The 13,451-nt window shown below is 37.4% G+C and overlaps 1 protein-coding gene across 4 annotated transcripts; it reads left to right on the forward strand.

The window, feature by feature from the left end:
* The first annotated feature begins 6,038 nt into the window (after positions 1–6,038).
* LOC6640886 (organic cation transporter protein) lies at positions 6,039–13,212 on the forward strand. Of its 4 annotated transcripts, none has more exons than XM_047009791.1 (4): positions 6,039–6,178; positions 11,453–11,872; positions 11,947–12,090; positions 12,149–13,212. In XM_047009791.1, exons 2-4 carry the CDS (start codon positions 11,460–11,462, stop codon positions 13,119–13,121), a joined length of 1,530 nt encoding a protein of 509 aa, XP_046865747.1. In that variant the 5' UTR covers positions 6,039–6,178; positions 11,453–11,459; the 3' UTR covers positions 13,122–13,212. The 4 variants fall into 4 exon arrangements, with proteins under 4 accessions (XP_046865747.1, XP_002063857.1, XP_023030756.1 ...); XM_002063821.4 differs by lacking the exon at positions 6,039–6,178 and adding an exon at positions 8,477–8,550; XM_023174988.2 differs by lacking the exon at positions 6,039–6,178 and adding an exon at positions 9,814–9,833.
* The last annotated feature ends 239 nt before the right edge of the window (positions 13,213–13,451 follow it).

Raw genomic sequence — 13,451 nt, forward strand, 5'->3', positions numbered from 1 at the left:
TCAATCGCCAATGGAATATACATACATAGAAAATGTATATTTTTTTTTAAAGTAGTTTATGAATAGAATTTTTGTTTTTGCATTAAGCTTTACCCTTTTTCAAAACTTTGGAAGTTGTCATATGGTTCAACCTTTTTTGATGATCTATTTATATGTGTATATTAATGGTATATTTTTCTATAATTATTCTACGTTTAACACCGAAATCTCAACACCATAATTGCCATAAGACATTAAAAATAATTAAACGATTCTTTTAATGTAAAAAACTTAAAGTCTCCTTTAAGTGTTTCTCTCGCCATTTGAATTTAAAAATGTTTTGATTTCTTTATACAGCTGAATTAAATACTCTAATCTGAATAATATGTACAATATTTATATTCAAGGGCAATGTAAAGATAATGTGCAACATTTCCATTTGTATATTAGATTTGGGGGTAACACATTTAAATTTGTTTTACAAAAAATCTAATTCATCATTATTTCTTATTAAATTTTGTTTTGCTTTTATCCATACACGTATTTATATATTTTACTTTAGTTTGTATCTTACAAATTAGAATTACTATGCTAATTTTGTTTGATTATTACTTTTTAATTAACAGACTTTCAATTGGTCATCAAAATAGGAAGACTTATTGTGAGAAACATATTTGGATTGATTTTAATATTCGTATGTTTATTGCAAAAAAAAAAAAAATATAATAGGCAGTAATAATAGACAATTAGAAACTTGGTGTGAATAGAAAATGTTATTTTTGGATATTTGTGTAAAGTTAATTCTAGATTTTTCATTGGATATATTAGCTTTAACTAGGATAAATTAAGTTCCAAAGTATATATGTATACATAATTTGGTTTGCTTTTATCAAATTCAATATCTAAACTATTATTACATTATTTTATGCACTTTTAAGATAAATATAAGAAACAGGAAACTATTGTCTAAATTGTAACTATTCGTTACATTACATATTAAAGTAATTTGTCTACATTAAAGTTCGACAACAAATGTAAATTTTCACTAGAATATTTTCAGCTCTTCAGAGCTTACAGATGAGATGAATTAAATCAACTCATTGTCTTTAATGTAACCAGTTTGTATTTAATACATTTATGAAACTAATAAGTGTAACTAACTAATTTCGAATAATGCCAACAATTAGAGCATAAATGTTTAGCAAATTCCTACTTAAAGACAGATTAAGAAGTGGATTATAAAGCCGTTCAATTGGTATGTCTTAAATCCTTTTGAATATGCATATTTAATAACTGCATAAGCCACTGCAGTATTCTCCTCACCTGACTGCACCCAATTTGCTCCTTCCACCTTTGCCTTTTCCCCCCTTTGGTGACTATCCGCCTAGAGAGTTGAGGTGAATCCTTTGCTCTATGTCGGCCATGTAAGTACATTTCTCTTGGTTTTTTTTTTTGTTTTTTGGCTGGCACAAAAACAAATAACCTAGTACATTGTTGTTGTGTGGCCACTCACGTAAATAGAGCGAAGGATGCCAGTTCCGCTGCTGCTCACAATATTTGGCTTCATTTGCATAATATGCAGCAGCAGCAGCAGCATCAGATGCGGAGCGGAGCAGAGGCAGATGAAATGTCAGGTGCAAAATGGGCAGCCACAACAAACGCGGCGTATACGCAATGCAGAGTTGAGAGCAGCAGCAGAAAACAAACTGGCAAGTAAACAAGGCTGTAAAGTTGTGGACACAGAGGAATGCCATCCAGCTAGACTAGCTGCTATGAGGATGGCAGGCGAAAGGGGTGAACGATGGCATATCATTCGATGGAGCCCATAAACTGAACGACTGATTGAACAGCAAACAACCAACCAGCCAACCAGTCGACCCACCCCCTCCTAGGCCGCATCATTGCCACCTATGTCAATGTAAAACACATGTTGCCTCTTATTTCTTTTACTATCTGGCCACGTCAGCAGCCCCTTCCACCCTTTAAAGCGTATGGAGAATTGGACATTCCCATCGGAGCGATATGCTGTAGCCAATTTTAAGCAAATATTATTGTTTGCATTTATGTTTGTGTCTGATATGGCACGACCGATAATACACTCACACACCCACACCCACACACCCACACACACAAATGGAATGCGTCCCGATGTGGCCAAGAAGGCTTTCCAACCTGGCCACGATGGTTGGTTGGTTGGTTGGTTGGTTGGTAGCTTCCTTTTAAACACTATACTACGGCAATATTGTCCCTGAATGAACGGATATATATATACATGTGTGCATAATGATTGAAATATATAATCATTGTGAATGAAAAGTCACAGTTCGAAATGGTAAAGAAGTGAACGTAATTAAACTTAAAAACTGGAAATTGTTGACCAGTGTTGTAAAATTATGCAGACAGGTGTATATATTTGCCTACGTTGAAGCTCTCTTGCCATTATCCTGTTACCATTATTGTTGTTGTTGTTGTTGTTGTTGTCTCGGTGGTTGTTGTTGTTGTTGTGTGACTTGAAGCGTAGCACACACAGCATGTAAACATAACCTCAAATTAAAATATGTTTGCTTATGTTGTGTGAGTCTGTGTGTGTTTGTGTGTGTGTGTGTGTGTTGAGTAAACTGTATGTTAAACTAAGTACAACTGAATACTGTAAAGTAACCAACACTATCCTTCCCCTATCCTTTCGCTCTACCTCCATATATGAAACAGGGAAAAGACTCCTACGTCCAAGGCATAAATTAAAAGTTTGCAAAATTTTTGTAACGAGCTAAAGTTTTGCCAGGCAAAAGCTAATTATGCATAAAGCTGCGAACCATGACAAGGGGTTTATTTAGCTTCTGGTCTATTGCAACCCCCTCCCTTTGGTTAGGTTGGGTTAGGGGGGTAATATAGAAAGAAGGGCTAGCTATATTATGACAGCTGCCCTGACTGACTGGCAGCCTGTGGTCAGAGGCTGTCGGCAACGGAAATTAAACGCCTCGATTTGCGTGCCTGTCATATATAAATCAGGTATACCAATTTTTACTATATCCATACAATGTATGAGAGGCCTAGCAAATAGAGAGAGAGAGACATACATAGATAGGCAGTTAGAGATAGAGTGAGAGAGAGTTGGCCAATAAATTGATTACACTTTAAGCCTAACAATCAACAACAGCTAACAAGGTGTGGCAAGGCAACAAATTTAAAATGTTTGAAAAGAAACTCAAAAACTTGGGTTCGAAAGGTCATAATTTAAGTTTTAAATTATTTTAAAAAAGATGTCTAAGAATCTAGCTCTAAATATGAACTACTTTTAGAATTGCAGTAGTGAAATTGGCACTAAAATCCCAAAGTAGGCGGTAAAGTCTACTGATAAGGGAACTTTGTTGTTTTCATATTTTTTGCTGCAACCAATTATGTTGACCTGATAATTCTTTGGAAAACAAAAGCAATTCTCAATGCATTTACAAATAACTGAAGTGCTTAAGCCTTAACCATTTAAAATAAAGGAAATTATGTTTTTAGATTGTTAATTAGTTTATAAGTTTTCCATAGTATCCAGACTAGCATGTTTTTTAACTTCATAAACATTTTCTTTAGTGTTAATTAAAATTATTTGTTAACGATTTAAATCACAGTGAAACTTAAAATTTTGAAAAATTTACTAAATAAAATACACTTTTTTCGCATAGACAATTTTAATATAGGATAAGGACAAGGAAACATCAATGAGACGATATTCAAAAATTATTGTCTTAGGTATGTTGGGACAAGTTGGGCTTTATAATATACATATATTGATTTGTATGTTCAGAAAATTTGTATCCGGATAAAACATCATATAAGTTAATGGAGATGATTTAATATCTAATCTATACTAATCAACAATCCAAATCATCTCACTCATTCCAAACAAATCCAAGTCCAAGCAAGTCCTTTTGAAAAATTTCAGAAGCAGCTTAAGTTAAGAAAAATTTATTTCTGTGGGAATTTCTTTTCTGTCTCTTTTATTCATTATAATGCAAATAAGTCTATTATAAATGACCTAAACAAGTCCTAAAATCTCTGTGATGATATTAAGTGTAAATCAAATTATCACAAACCAAATTCATAAATATTCAATTAATAACTTGACTTAAATTCCAATTTTGGCCAAGACTATAACATCTGACAATAGTTTCAAGCAAGAGGAAAGTTGAAATCAAATTTTTGGTATATTTTTAAATTGAAAAAAAAGAAAAAATATTGTAATGGGACAACTTGGATTGAGACGAAAGATTTTCATCTGATTGTGAGATGTTTAAGTAATAATTAAGCAACATCATCGATTCATATTAACATATGCCTAGTTTTTAATTTGCTAAAGTGTAGTTGGAAAAAATACTTGCCACTTAGTTAATTCTTAAATATTATAAATCCTTTTTGAGCATTGTAGAAGATCTCTAACTACCTGGTGTAAAACGAAATATTTAGGATTTCGTTTCCTTGCAATCTTTTGGATAATTTATTTATAAACTTTGCTATTAAATGCAAACAGAAGGTGCAATTTCTATGCTAACCATATAAGGATATTCATTTTTCTTGCATTTGATTAGATCCATTAGAGTGGCGCAGAATTTGTTCACACTCGTTTATCTTGAAAGTGCTGGCACATCGATCATCATCATTCTCGCCCAGTATTTAACTATCTGCCCTTGGGTTTATACTTCTCTTCCTTTTGTTTTTGGCGGGGCAACCTCAGATTTGGCTTCATCACATCGCCAACTCTCGGATCGCATCTCTGATTTATGTGACACACATTAGGCTTGGTTGCTCCTGGGGGCAGTGCCGCGTCCCGGAACGCAAATTGAATGCCGCCAAGGCAAAAGACTGAAACATATTGCCGCGTTTTATTACATTTTTCGAAAATTAACAATTCTAGACCTTTACAGAGAGTATTTTTAATGCATTTTCGCGCCGCTGGCAAAGGGAATTACTCAAAAACAAGAAACTAAAAAACCAAACTGGAGAACAGATTGCAAACAGGGCGCGCATAATTTAAGACAAGGGAAGAGCTAAGAATTAAGAAACGAAACTAGCCAAACTAGCTGACTGAGCAAAATTAAAACATTTATCCCCATGCCAAGCTGCATAATAATTAATGCTGGCTTAAACTTATTAATTTATTTACAGGAACATACCAAAAAGGTAAAGAAAGGCAACCAAATAGGAGGTGCGAATGCGAACTTAAACTCTACACACAAACAGAAGTAAATGTGGGCAATAAAAACTAAAGGCTCTCTCTAGCTTCAACTCCAACTGCAACGAGTGGCATTGGACGATGATGATGATGATGGGCTGACTTTAGTTCATGGAATGAGGCTGCGTCTTTTGCAGTTTCCTTCGTTTTTTTTTTGTTTTGTCTTACTGCTGCAAAATGTCAGTACGCCCTCTAGGGACAGATTAGCGATTAATCTATGGGGCATGGTCACATGCACTATGACTACAATTCTGCTGGCTGTGCCGCCCCTCAACCTCCCGACCCACCAGCCCTTCCATCTTCTTGCCACTCATTGTCGTTTTTCTACTACTTCTTCTTGGTTGCATTGGGGACGTAGACATGGAACGAGGTAACGATTAAAAAATTTCCACATAAAAGACTGAGCACTTAATCAAAGCAGATTTAGAGAGGAATAGAGCAAAGAGACAGAGACTCAGAATCGAGCATTGTCCCAGACCTAGAGCCAGGAAAAAAAGTCAAGGCAAAGCCAAAAGCGTTTATGCGGCGCTTTGTCTTTTGGGATGGGGCTGCTCAGTTTTTTCTACAATACTGTAGTAGATACCCTTCCATGGAGAGGCACAAATAAACCCTGATGTATTCGAGCAAATACGCAAAATTTCCATTCTACTCAGGTAGTTGCAAATAACAAGATAGACCTTTTCAGCAGGTGTGCAGATCTACAGGTCAACAGGTAGACGAAATTATCCTAGAAAAACAGCTGTAGTTCTAGTAGTTATCAATGTCTCTGGATTGGCATTGATATGGCAACGCCGTTAAAGAAACCTTTGGCAAAATGTTCAGCCGATTCCCAGACCAGACGAGGAGTTGAAGCGAACGACGCTAGACGCATTGCAAAGTAACGCACAAAGTTTGTTTCTTGCATAAGAAACCGGTCTAAAACGGGGTCACCAGTTGCTAGTGTTGTGGTTCTTTTTGTTTTTGGCAGACCATTTCTTGGTAAGTTTGCAATTGCTAAGGGCATTAACTAGTCGGTTAGTCATAGGATAATCTTCTTTACTTGGATTTTAACTACATATTACAAGCATTTTATATTTTCGCTGAGCGTTGCTCATAGTTTTTGGTGCGCTTTTTCATTTCGCGCTCAGTCAACTCTTGTCTCTTCCCAGCTACCTCAGTTCCCTCTGCCCCCCGCCATATACATACATACACACTCCACATCATTGTACCACCATCGTCCCATGGTCTGTGTTCGTAAAAGACCTTAAATAGTGGCAAAGACATTTCACAGACATTGCCGCGCTGGTGCGCTGCATTTGTCAATTTACTATGAGTTGAAAGGGGCGTGGTCGCGCATAAAAATGATATATGTGAGTGCTGAGTTAGCAATTTTCGTATGAATTGGCAAGTCGCCGTTTGGCTTCAACCATTCGCTTTATGAATTTCTTTATGGCCAACCTATAAAATATTTTGTGATTGTGTGTATGTCGCCCCCTCTCCATCCTCCCATCGCCCCATTCGTTCATGTGCTGCAGCTTGTGAGCTTGAAATTAAATGCTTGTTGCGTTTCATTTTGCTTGATATGTTTTCAAGTGTAGAGAGAGCCACTCAGAAGCAGCCAATAGCAAGGAGCAGGGGGAATCGGGCAGGTTGACCCGTGAGTTTGAGTTGCAATTATGGACCAAAAACCACAAACGGATCCAACAAGCTGGGCGCAAAACATTTTGTCGGCCTTGCCAAGTGGCAACACACACATACACACACAGACTCAGCTCTCGAAAAGCCCTACAAATTTTGGTATTTCTGCTGTAATCCTTTTGTGTGCTAATTGGAGCGTTGCTATACCATAAAAGCCTTACCACCCACTCGGAGCCGCCTCTGTTCCCCTTCACAATACTCACTAGAATATTTTGGCAAAATATTTGGCATAAACAGTTTCGGCCATCCTGACATTGAAAGCGGCTTAGACCAGCCACTTGGCAGCCTTCCAAATGTAAATAAATATTAAATACTGCACTTTAATTGGATTTATTTCTCTCGCGGTGCATAACGGTAGCAAAAAAGCCCCCAAAAATCAAATAAAATGAAATATGAACAGATTTCCAATGAATGCCTACAAAACATCATCAAATTATTCCAATTAACAGCATAAAATGGAATATTTTTTTTGCCTTAGCCAATTAGTGGAAAATACTAGTAAAAACTGTGGCGAAATTTTCGATACACTTTGCCAAAAGTTGAATTAAGAAAGAGTATTAAGAACTTAAACAAAATCGTATTTTTGAATTATTTAAAAAGGCTTAAACCAAATGTGGGAAGTAAATTACTTCAAAAGACGAAACATATTCCCATAAGATATATAAATCGTTTAATTTAAAGAATTTCACAACATATAACCAGCTTATTTAAATTCATGTCTAGAATTATATTCCCTCGAAAATATTTAATTTTTTAAGAACTATAGAATTTGACAGACTCAAACTGATTGGAATTGCAACAATAAGACTCCAAAATGAAGTTGCAAAAGTTAAGAAAAACTTAAGATAACTTTTCCCGCTAACGTCTATCAAGAACACTTGTTCATAAAGGGAATCAATGAATAAAGGTTTATATAAAATAGACAGGCATGGACATTTTGAGAGAGTTTCCACCTCTTTTCTACTCTATCGCTTTAAAAATAATAAAATATAACAAACATAACAAAAAATTCGACTTGGGGTATTGATTGGGTCGACCCTTTATTTTGTTGTAAAGTTTTCGTTTGATTGTGCTAGGGCTAACCTTGCCTTGGCATATCATTCACAGTGATTGGAAAGTCAAACGTTGACTACTAATTAGATCGCTCACACAACATTTGACGTTTAATATTGACATGTTTGGGTTAAGGTTTTATGACATTCTAATTGCTGATATTCGTAGAAGTTGTCTCGGAACATGTTTTTTCCCCAAAGTGTCGTGACAGAAGCTAGTGGATTAAATATCCAAGTATAGCAGTTATAATTCCCATTAGATAAGATAATCTATTCACAGTGCGAATCGGGCCTCCAAGCTCAATGTAGTTTCGGAGCGGGTAATAACAATTCCATTATCATCTTCAGCCCGTCGATGTCGTCTTATCAGGCCGAACCAAGTGTACATACACTGAGCTCGTTGCCAGACTGTGCCCTGAGATGCTGGTAGCATTGATTGAGAAGTGTTGACGCCAGAAAGACGTATTTACTGGGATCTCATTTGTTTTGTGAAAATCTGTTCTGATAAGAGTTATTTTACGACTTCTTTATAAACTCAATACCATTCGAGTAATGCAATAAGTTTAAGAACTGTTCGACTGCATTTCGGTTGGATCTTCGCTCTGATTCCAATTATTCAGAGTAAGTACTTTGACAATTAACGAAATACGATTCATCTGACCTGAAACACTTTTCAAGTGCACCTAGACTTGATTTCATTATGCCAATCAGTAGACAGCCTGACTTAAAGGGGGCTGGGCTGACTTGGACTGATGGACTTTCTGGACTTTAGAGCATTTTAATTTCTGACGTACTTATAGCGGGCAAAATTATAAGCGCAGTTGAATAAATAATACATAATATATTGAGACAAGGAAATTGTATATAGCCAATTGCCTAAGAGTACATTCTAATGCATATATTCTATATACCGAGAAGATTAAGTAAAGAAAAATTAAAGTCAGAGAGTAAAACACTTGTAAAAATTAAAATGTTAGAGAAAGGTTAACTAACAGAGCGACATACGAAGTTATTAAACTAATAATGAGTGACTGGAAAACTACACAAAGTGGCGTATTGATGCAGTGACATAGCAAGTAAGTGACGTAATTATGGAGTGTAATACTAGCAGTTTGACACCAGAGAGGGCTGGGCTCATTGGGCTATTTATTTCTAGGGTAATATTAGAGGGAGACGAAGAGACTGGGGAGACCATTCGAAAGCATTAACAGTCATAAACCCACAACGAGGTTCGTTTGAGAAGTATGGGGAGTGGGGAAATAATCATTAATTGTTAGCTTTCTAATTCAGAATTGATAAAAAAGTTGTAGACCGAAATAAACAAATTAGTACCGAAAATCATGGACCTATCTAGATAATATTTTTAAAGAGTGTCCAATAAAAACCTCGTTTACTAATGAAAAGTAATCCTTTACTTTTGTTATTTTGACAAGAATTTTTCAAAGTTAAATAGAAGATCTACTGTTAAGACGTATAGAAAGCCAAAAACTTTGAAAAGTCCAGAGTATCGAGATCTTTGAGCTTCGTCCACGCCGCATCAATGAACAATACGATTTGGGAAATTATAATGAGACCAGAAAAACAAAACGTGTCTTAAACCTCTTTCTAATATTCTCTTACAAAATCTGCAAAATGTTATTAATCTTTGCACTAAAACTTAATAGAACTTATAACTTTGAGGGTAAACGTTTTTAAACTTCAATATTGAAAATTATTTCATCTTATTGAGCACATCTCGCAATAAACATGCCAAAGCAAGTGCCACGCTCATGTGGGATCAGTCTACAATAGTTTTCTCTACTGAATAATTGCTTTATAGACACCATTGCAGTTAGACAAACTACAACGAGAGATAAAAAGTTCATCCTAAATGTAAAAAAACAATTTGTAAATAGCTTTATGAAGTGCGTTAATAATTTTTTTATAAAACAAACTTAATATTTGTAATCTAAATGGAAATAAGTGCCTTAGTTAGTATGAACGTGAAAAGTGTAACTTATGTTTAAGCTACTCTGCTAATATATACACTTTCAACTTCTCCAAGTTGCCGCAATTTTGACTTTAAAATGGAAGCTTAAGTCATAATAAAATATCAATAAATTCTCTCAGAAATGTTTAATGTTGCAGTATTAAAAATGATAGATTTTTTATAACATTTCCCTGTAATAAAATTAGTTTTATTGTGCCAATTTGCAACTAAAGAGACAGAGAGATAAAGAGACAACTATTAAGCATATAAATTAGTTTCTCATTTCTAGCCAAAAATACTCTGAACATATTGGATATCATTGATAAAAAATACGTTCGGCTTATGGCTGGGTGTCAATGTGCAGATTATTAATGTAGATTTTGTTTATTGGCATGTTTATCATGTGTTCGATTGGATCGGTCTACTCTAAAGTAGAGAGTTGAGAGAGTTTTGTATTTGTATTTTTGGTTTTTGTTGTATATCGCATTGATTGGCCATCCAATTTGCATATAATTTATTTTCAATTGTTGTGACATTTTGCACAGCCACCGACGATTGCGCAAGGTCTTTTGAGTTGGCCACCAGACAGGTTGCCGATTGCCGTATTGCCGTATTGCCGTGGGAACACGTTATGTGGGGGAATGGTAGTGTTTCGGAACGACAAATCTCTGCCTCACATCTCAGTCTTAGTCTCAGCTGAAGTAGATCTTTCCTCTCCCGCTCTCTCTCTCTCTCTTTTGGCGTCTTGTCTTTGGATTAACGACTTTCACTCAATTGTTGGCTTGGCATTTCCTTAATTAAGCCATCTCATTGAAGGAACTGGGAGGGGAATCAGTTACTGGATGCCATGGATTTTGTCTGCTGTGTGTGTGTGTGTTGTTTGGTTGCTATCTGGCGGTAGACAATGGCTTAATCTGCAGTTAGATGCAAGAGTATCTTGTGGCCTACTGAGGCAGCGCACCTTCCCAATTAATGAAGCACCCAACTTCATTTACTTACTTACAAACAGTAAAAGTTTGGAGCCACAACCAAACGAACTGCGACTGGGATATGGGATAGAGTCTCGATGTCTCTCCCATTTCTAAATGCCATTCCAGCGGCATAGTCGACACCCATCCGTGAATGGGCCGAGAGGTGCTAATCCGGAGCAGGCAAGCTCTTTGGCTGGCTGGCTGGCCAACTTGTCACGTTAGTGCCTGGTGATCTAGTGGTCTATGCACGCTGTCCATGAATGTGCTCCAATCTGAGAGCACTCCGAAAAACCGGTTAGCCAGAGCATATTAAACATAAGCAAAAAGTCAATCTATTTCGGATTCAATATTTTCACGCCAGTCTGTGGTAAGCCAGTCCAAGACTAACCACGTTTAATACGGGCTCGATATGTCTAATTTGTGCTAGAGCCAGTAAATATTTGAGAAAGTCCATAACCACCCCCATTTCAAATTGTGTTTAATATCCATTCCCCTACTAGCTAGGTAGGTAGGTAAGTCGATTTTTTACACTTGGAGAAATTAATCACTTAAAAAATGACATATAAAATTTCTGTAATAATAGGAGCACTATGGTCGACCGTCCAGATGGAAAAAAGACGAAGGAGAGGACTCCGAAGGAGGAGAAGCTATATCCTGTGGAAAAGACAGCCGATCCAATCATATCTCAAATCGGAGACTTTCGACGCTATCAATTATTCTTCTGCGCTCTCATATTTCTCTCCAAATTCGGAACTGGTTGGCATACGCTGGGACACATCTTTCTGGCCGCTCCCACCGAGCTGAGTTGCGGCACAGAAAACGTCACTGACGCCTGCAGTGACGAGTGTAATGATCTTGTGTTTGACACCAGCGTTTTCCACTCCACCATAATCACAGAATGGAATCTCACCTGTAAGAACAAATCACTGGCAAGTTTATCTCAGTCCATTGTGATGTTAGGCGTTATGTTTGGCAGCATGTTATTTGGCATGATAGCAGATCGGTAAGGCTGTTAACCGAACAAGTTGTGCGGGGAGAGTTAAGAACTAACTGTTTCGTTCTCTTATCGATCTGCAGTTTTGGACGCCGTCCTGCTTTTCTGGGCTGTTGTTATATGCAATTAATTACTGGACTCGTTGTATGTGTCTCACCCACATATTGGTTCTATTGTATTGCACGGTTTCTGGTTGCCTTTGCCACAGGCGGAACAATGACCACCAGGTGGGTTTATACTTTGATTACTTGCAGGATCCCTTTCTCATCTGTGATTTCTTTGCAGTTTTGTCTTGATCATGGAGATAATTGGCCCAAAGAAGCGTGAACTTGTGGCAGTTCTCTATCAGATTCCCTTTAACATTGGTCATGCCTCGTTGGCCGTATTTGCCTACTTTATACGCACTTGGCGTTGGTTCCAGTTCAGCATTACCATATTTTCGGTTGTCTTTATCGTTTATCTTTGCCTGGTGCCGGAATCACCACGTTGGCTCTTCACCACGGGTCGAGTGGATGAGTCGATTCAGATCTTGGAAAAAATTGCCAAACATAATCGAGCTCCCAGGGAAAATATACGCCCAGAGATTGAGGCTGGATACAGAGCGTTGTCGGCACGACAACCTGCCAAAAAGGGCAACCTATTGGATCTCTTTAAGACTCCCTATCTAAGAGTGAAGACCATTTGCATGGCCAATAACTGGCTAGTGGTGTGCATGGTGTACTATGGCACAGCTCAGTATATATCCAAATTGGGAGGCGATATCTTCCTAAACAATCTGATAGCCGCCGGCTTGGGTATACCTGGTACCTGCTTGTGTGTGGTTCTCACCAAATGGCTGGGCCGTAAGATCACTTTGATGCTATCGAATAGTATCAGTGCCGTAGGTCTCATTCTCTTGGTATTCCTTTCGGAATCCTCGATGTGGGTCCAAGTGGCTTGCGCCACTTTGGGGCTGTTTGGGGCCTCTATTACATTCCCCAATGTTTATCTTTATGGCGGTGAACTTTTTCCCACAGTGGTGCGATCGAATGGTGTGGGCCTCTGTTCGATGGTGGGACGCATTGGTTCCATTACAGCACCTTTGATCTGTGATCTGGCCAATATAAAGCCCTGGATTACGCCCCTAGTCTTTGGCATATTCTCAGTTCTAGCGGTTATTGGGACGATATTTATTCCCGAGACACGGGGAATGCCGCTGCCAGAGACTTTGGAGGATGGCGAGACTTTTGGACGAAAGCAGAAACCACAGCAGAACTAGTTTTTTACAGTGTATAAGTTACCTAACCTAGCTAAATAAGTCGCACCACTAACTGGGCTGCTAAAAATTAATAAATTTCATTTGAATTAAAGATTTATGCTTCCTGATATGTCAGTCACAGTAAATGTTGGTGCTGGTGCTTCCAGAAGGTGCCACCATTCCGAAAAACCAAAATAAAAAAAAGAAACCCAGTCTCTGGTGGATTTTAGCCATTACCAAGTCCCAAGTCTTTCGTGTTGCCAAAATGGAAGGAAAAAAATTGAAAAATCTCGCCAAATGCAAAAGGTAATTACCGTAAAATAACTTCAATTTCGTGATTATTAAAACTGG

Source organism: Drosophila willistoni (assembly GCF_018902025.1).
Source record: "Drosophila willistoni isolate 14030-0811.24 chromosome 2L unlocalized genomic scaffold, UCI_dwil_1.1 Seg168, whole genome shotgun sequence".
NCBI lineage: Eukaryota > Metazoa > Arthropoda > Insecta > Diptera > Drosophilidae > Drosophila > Drosophila willistoni.

Excerpts from the sequence above, each read along its gene's own strand:
- LOC6640886 (XM_023174988.2), top strand. Across the intron at positions 11,873-11,946 it reads TTTGGCATGATAGCAGATCG|TTTTGGACGCCGTCCTGCTT; the intron begins GTAAGGCTGTTA and ends ATCGATCTGCAG. Across the intron at positions 12,091-12,148 it reads GGCGGAACAATGACCACCAG|TTTTGTCTTGATCATGGAGA; the intron begins GTGGGTTTATAC and ends ATTTCTTTGCAG.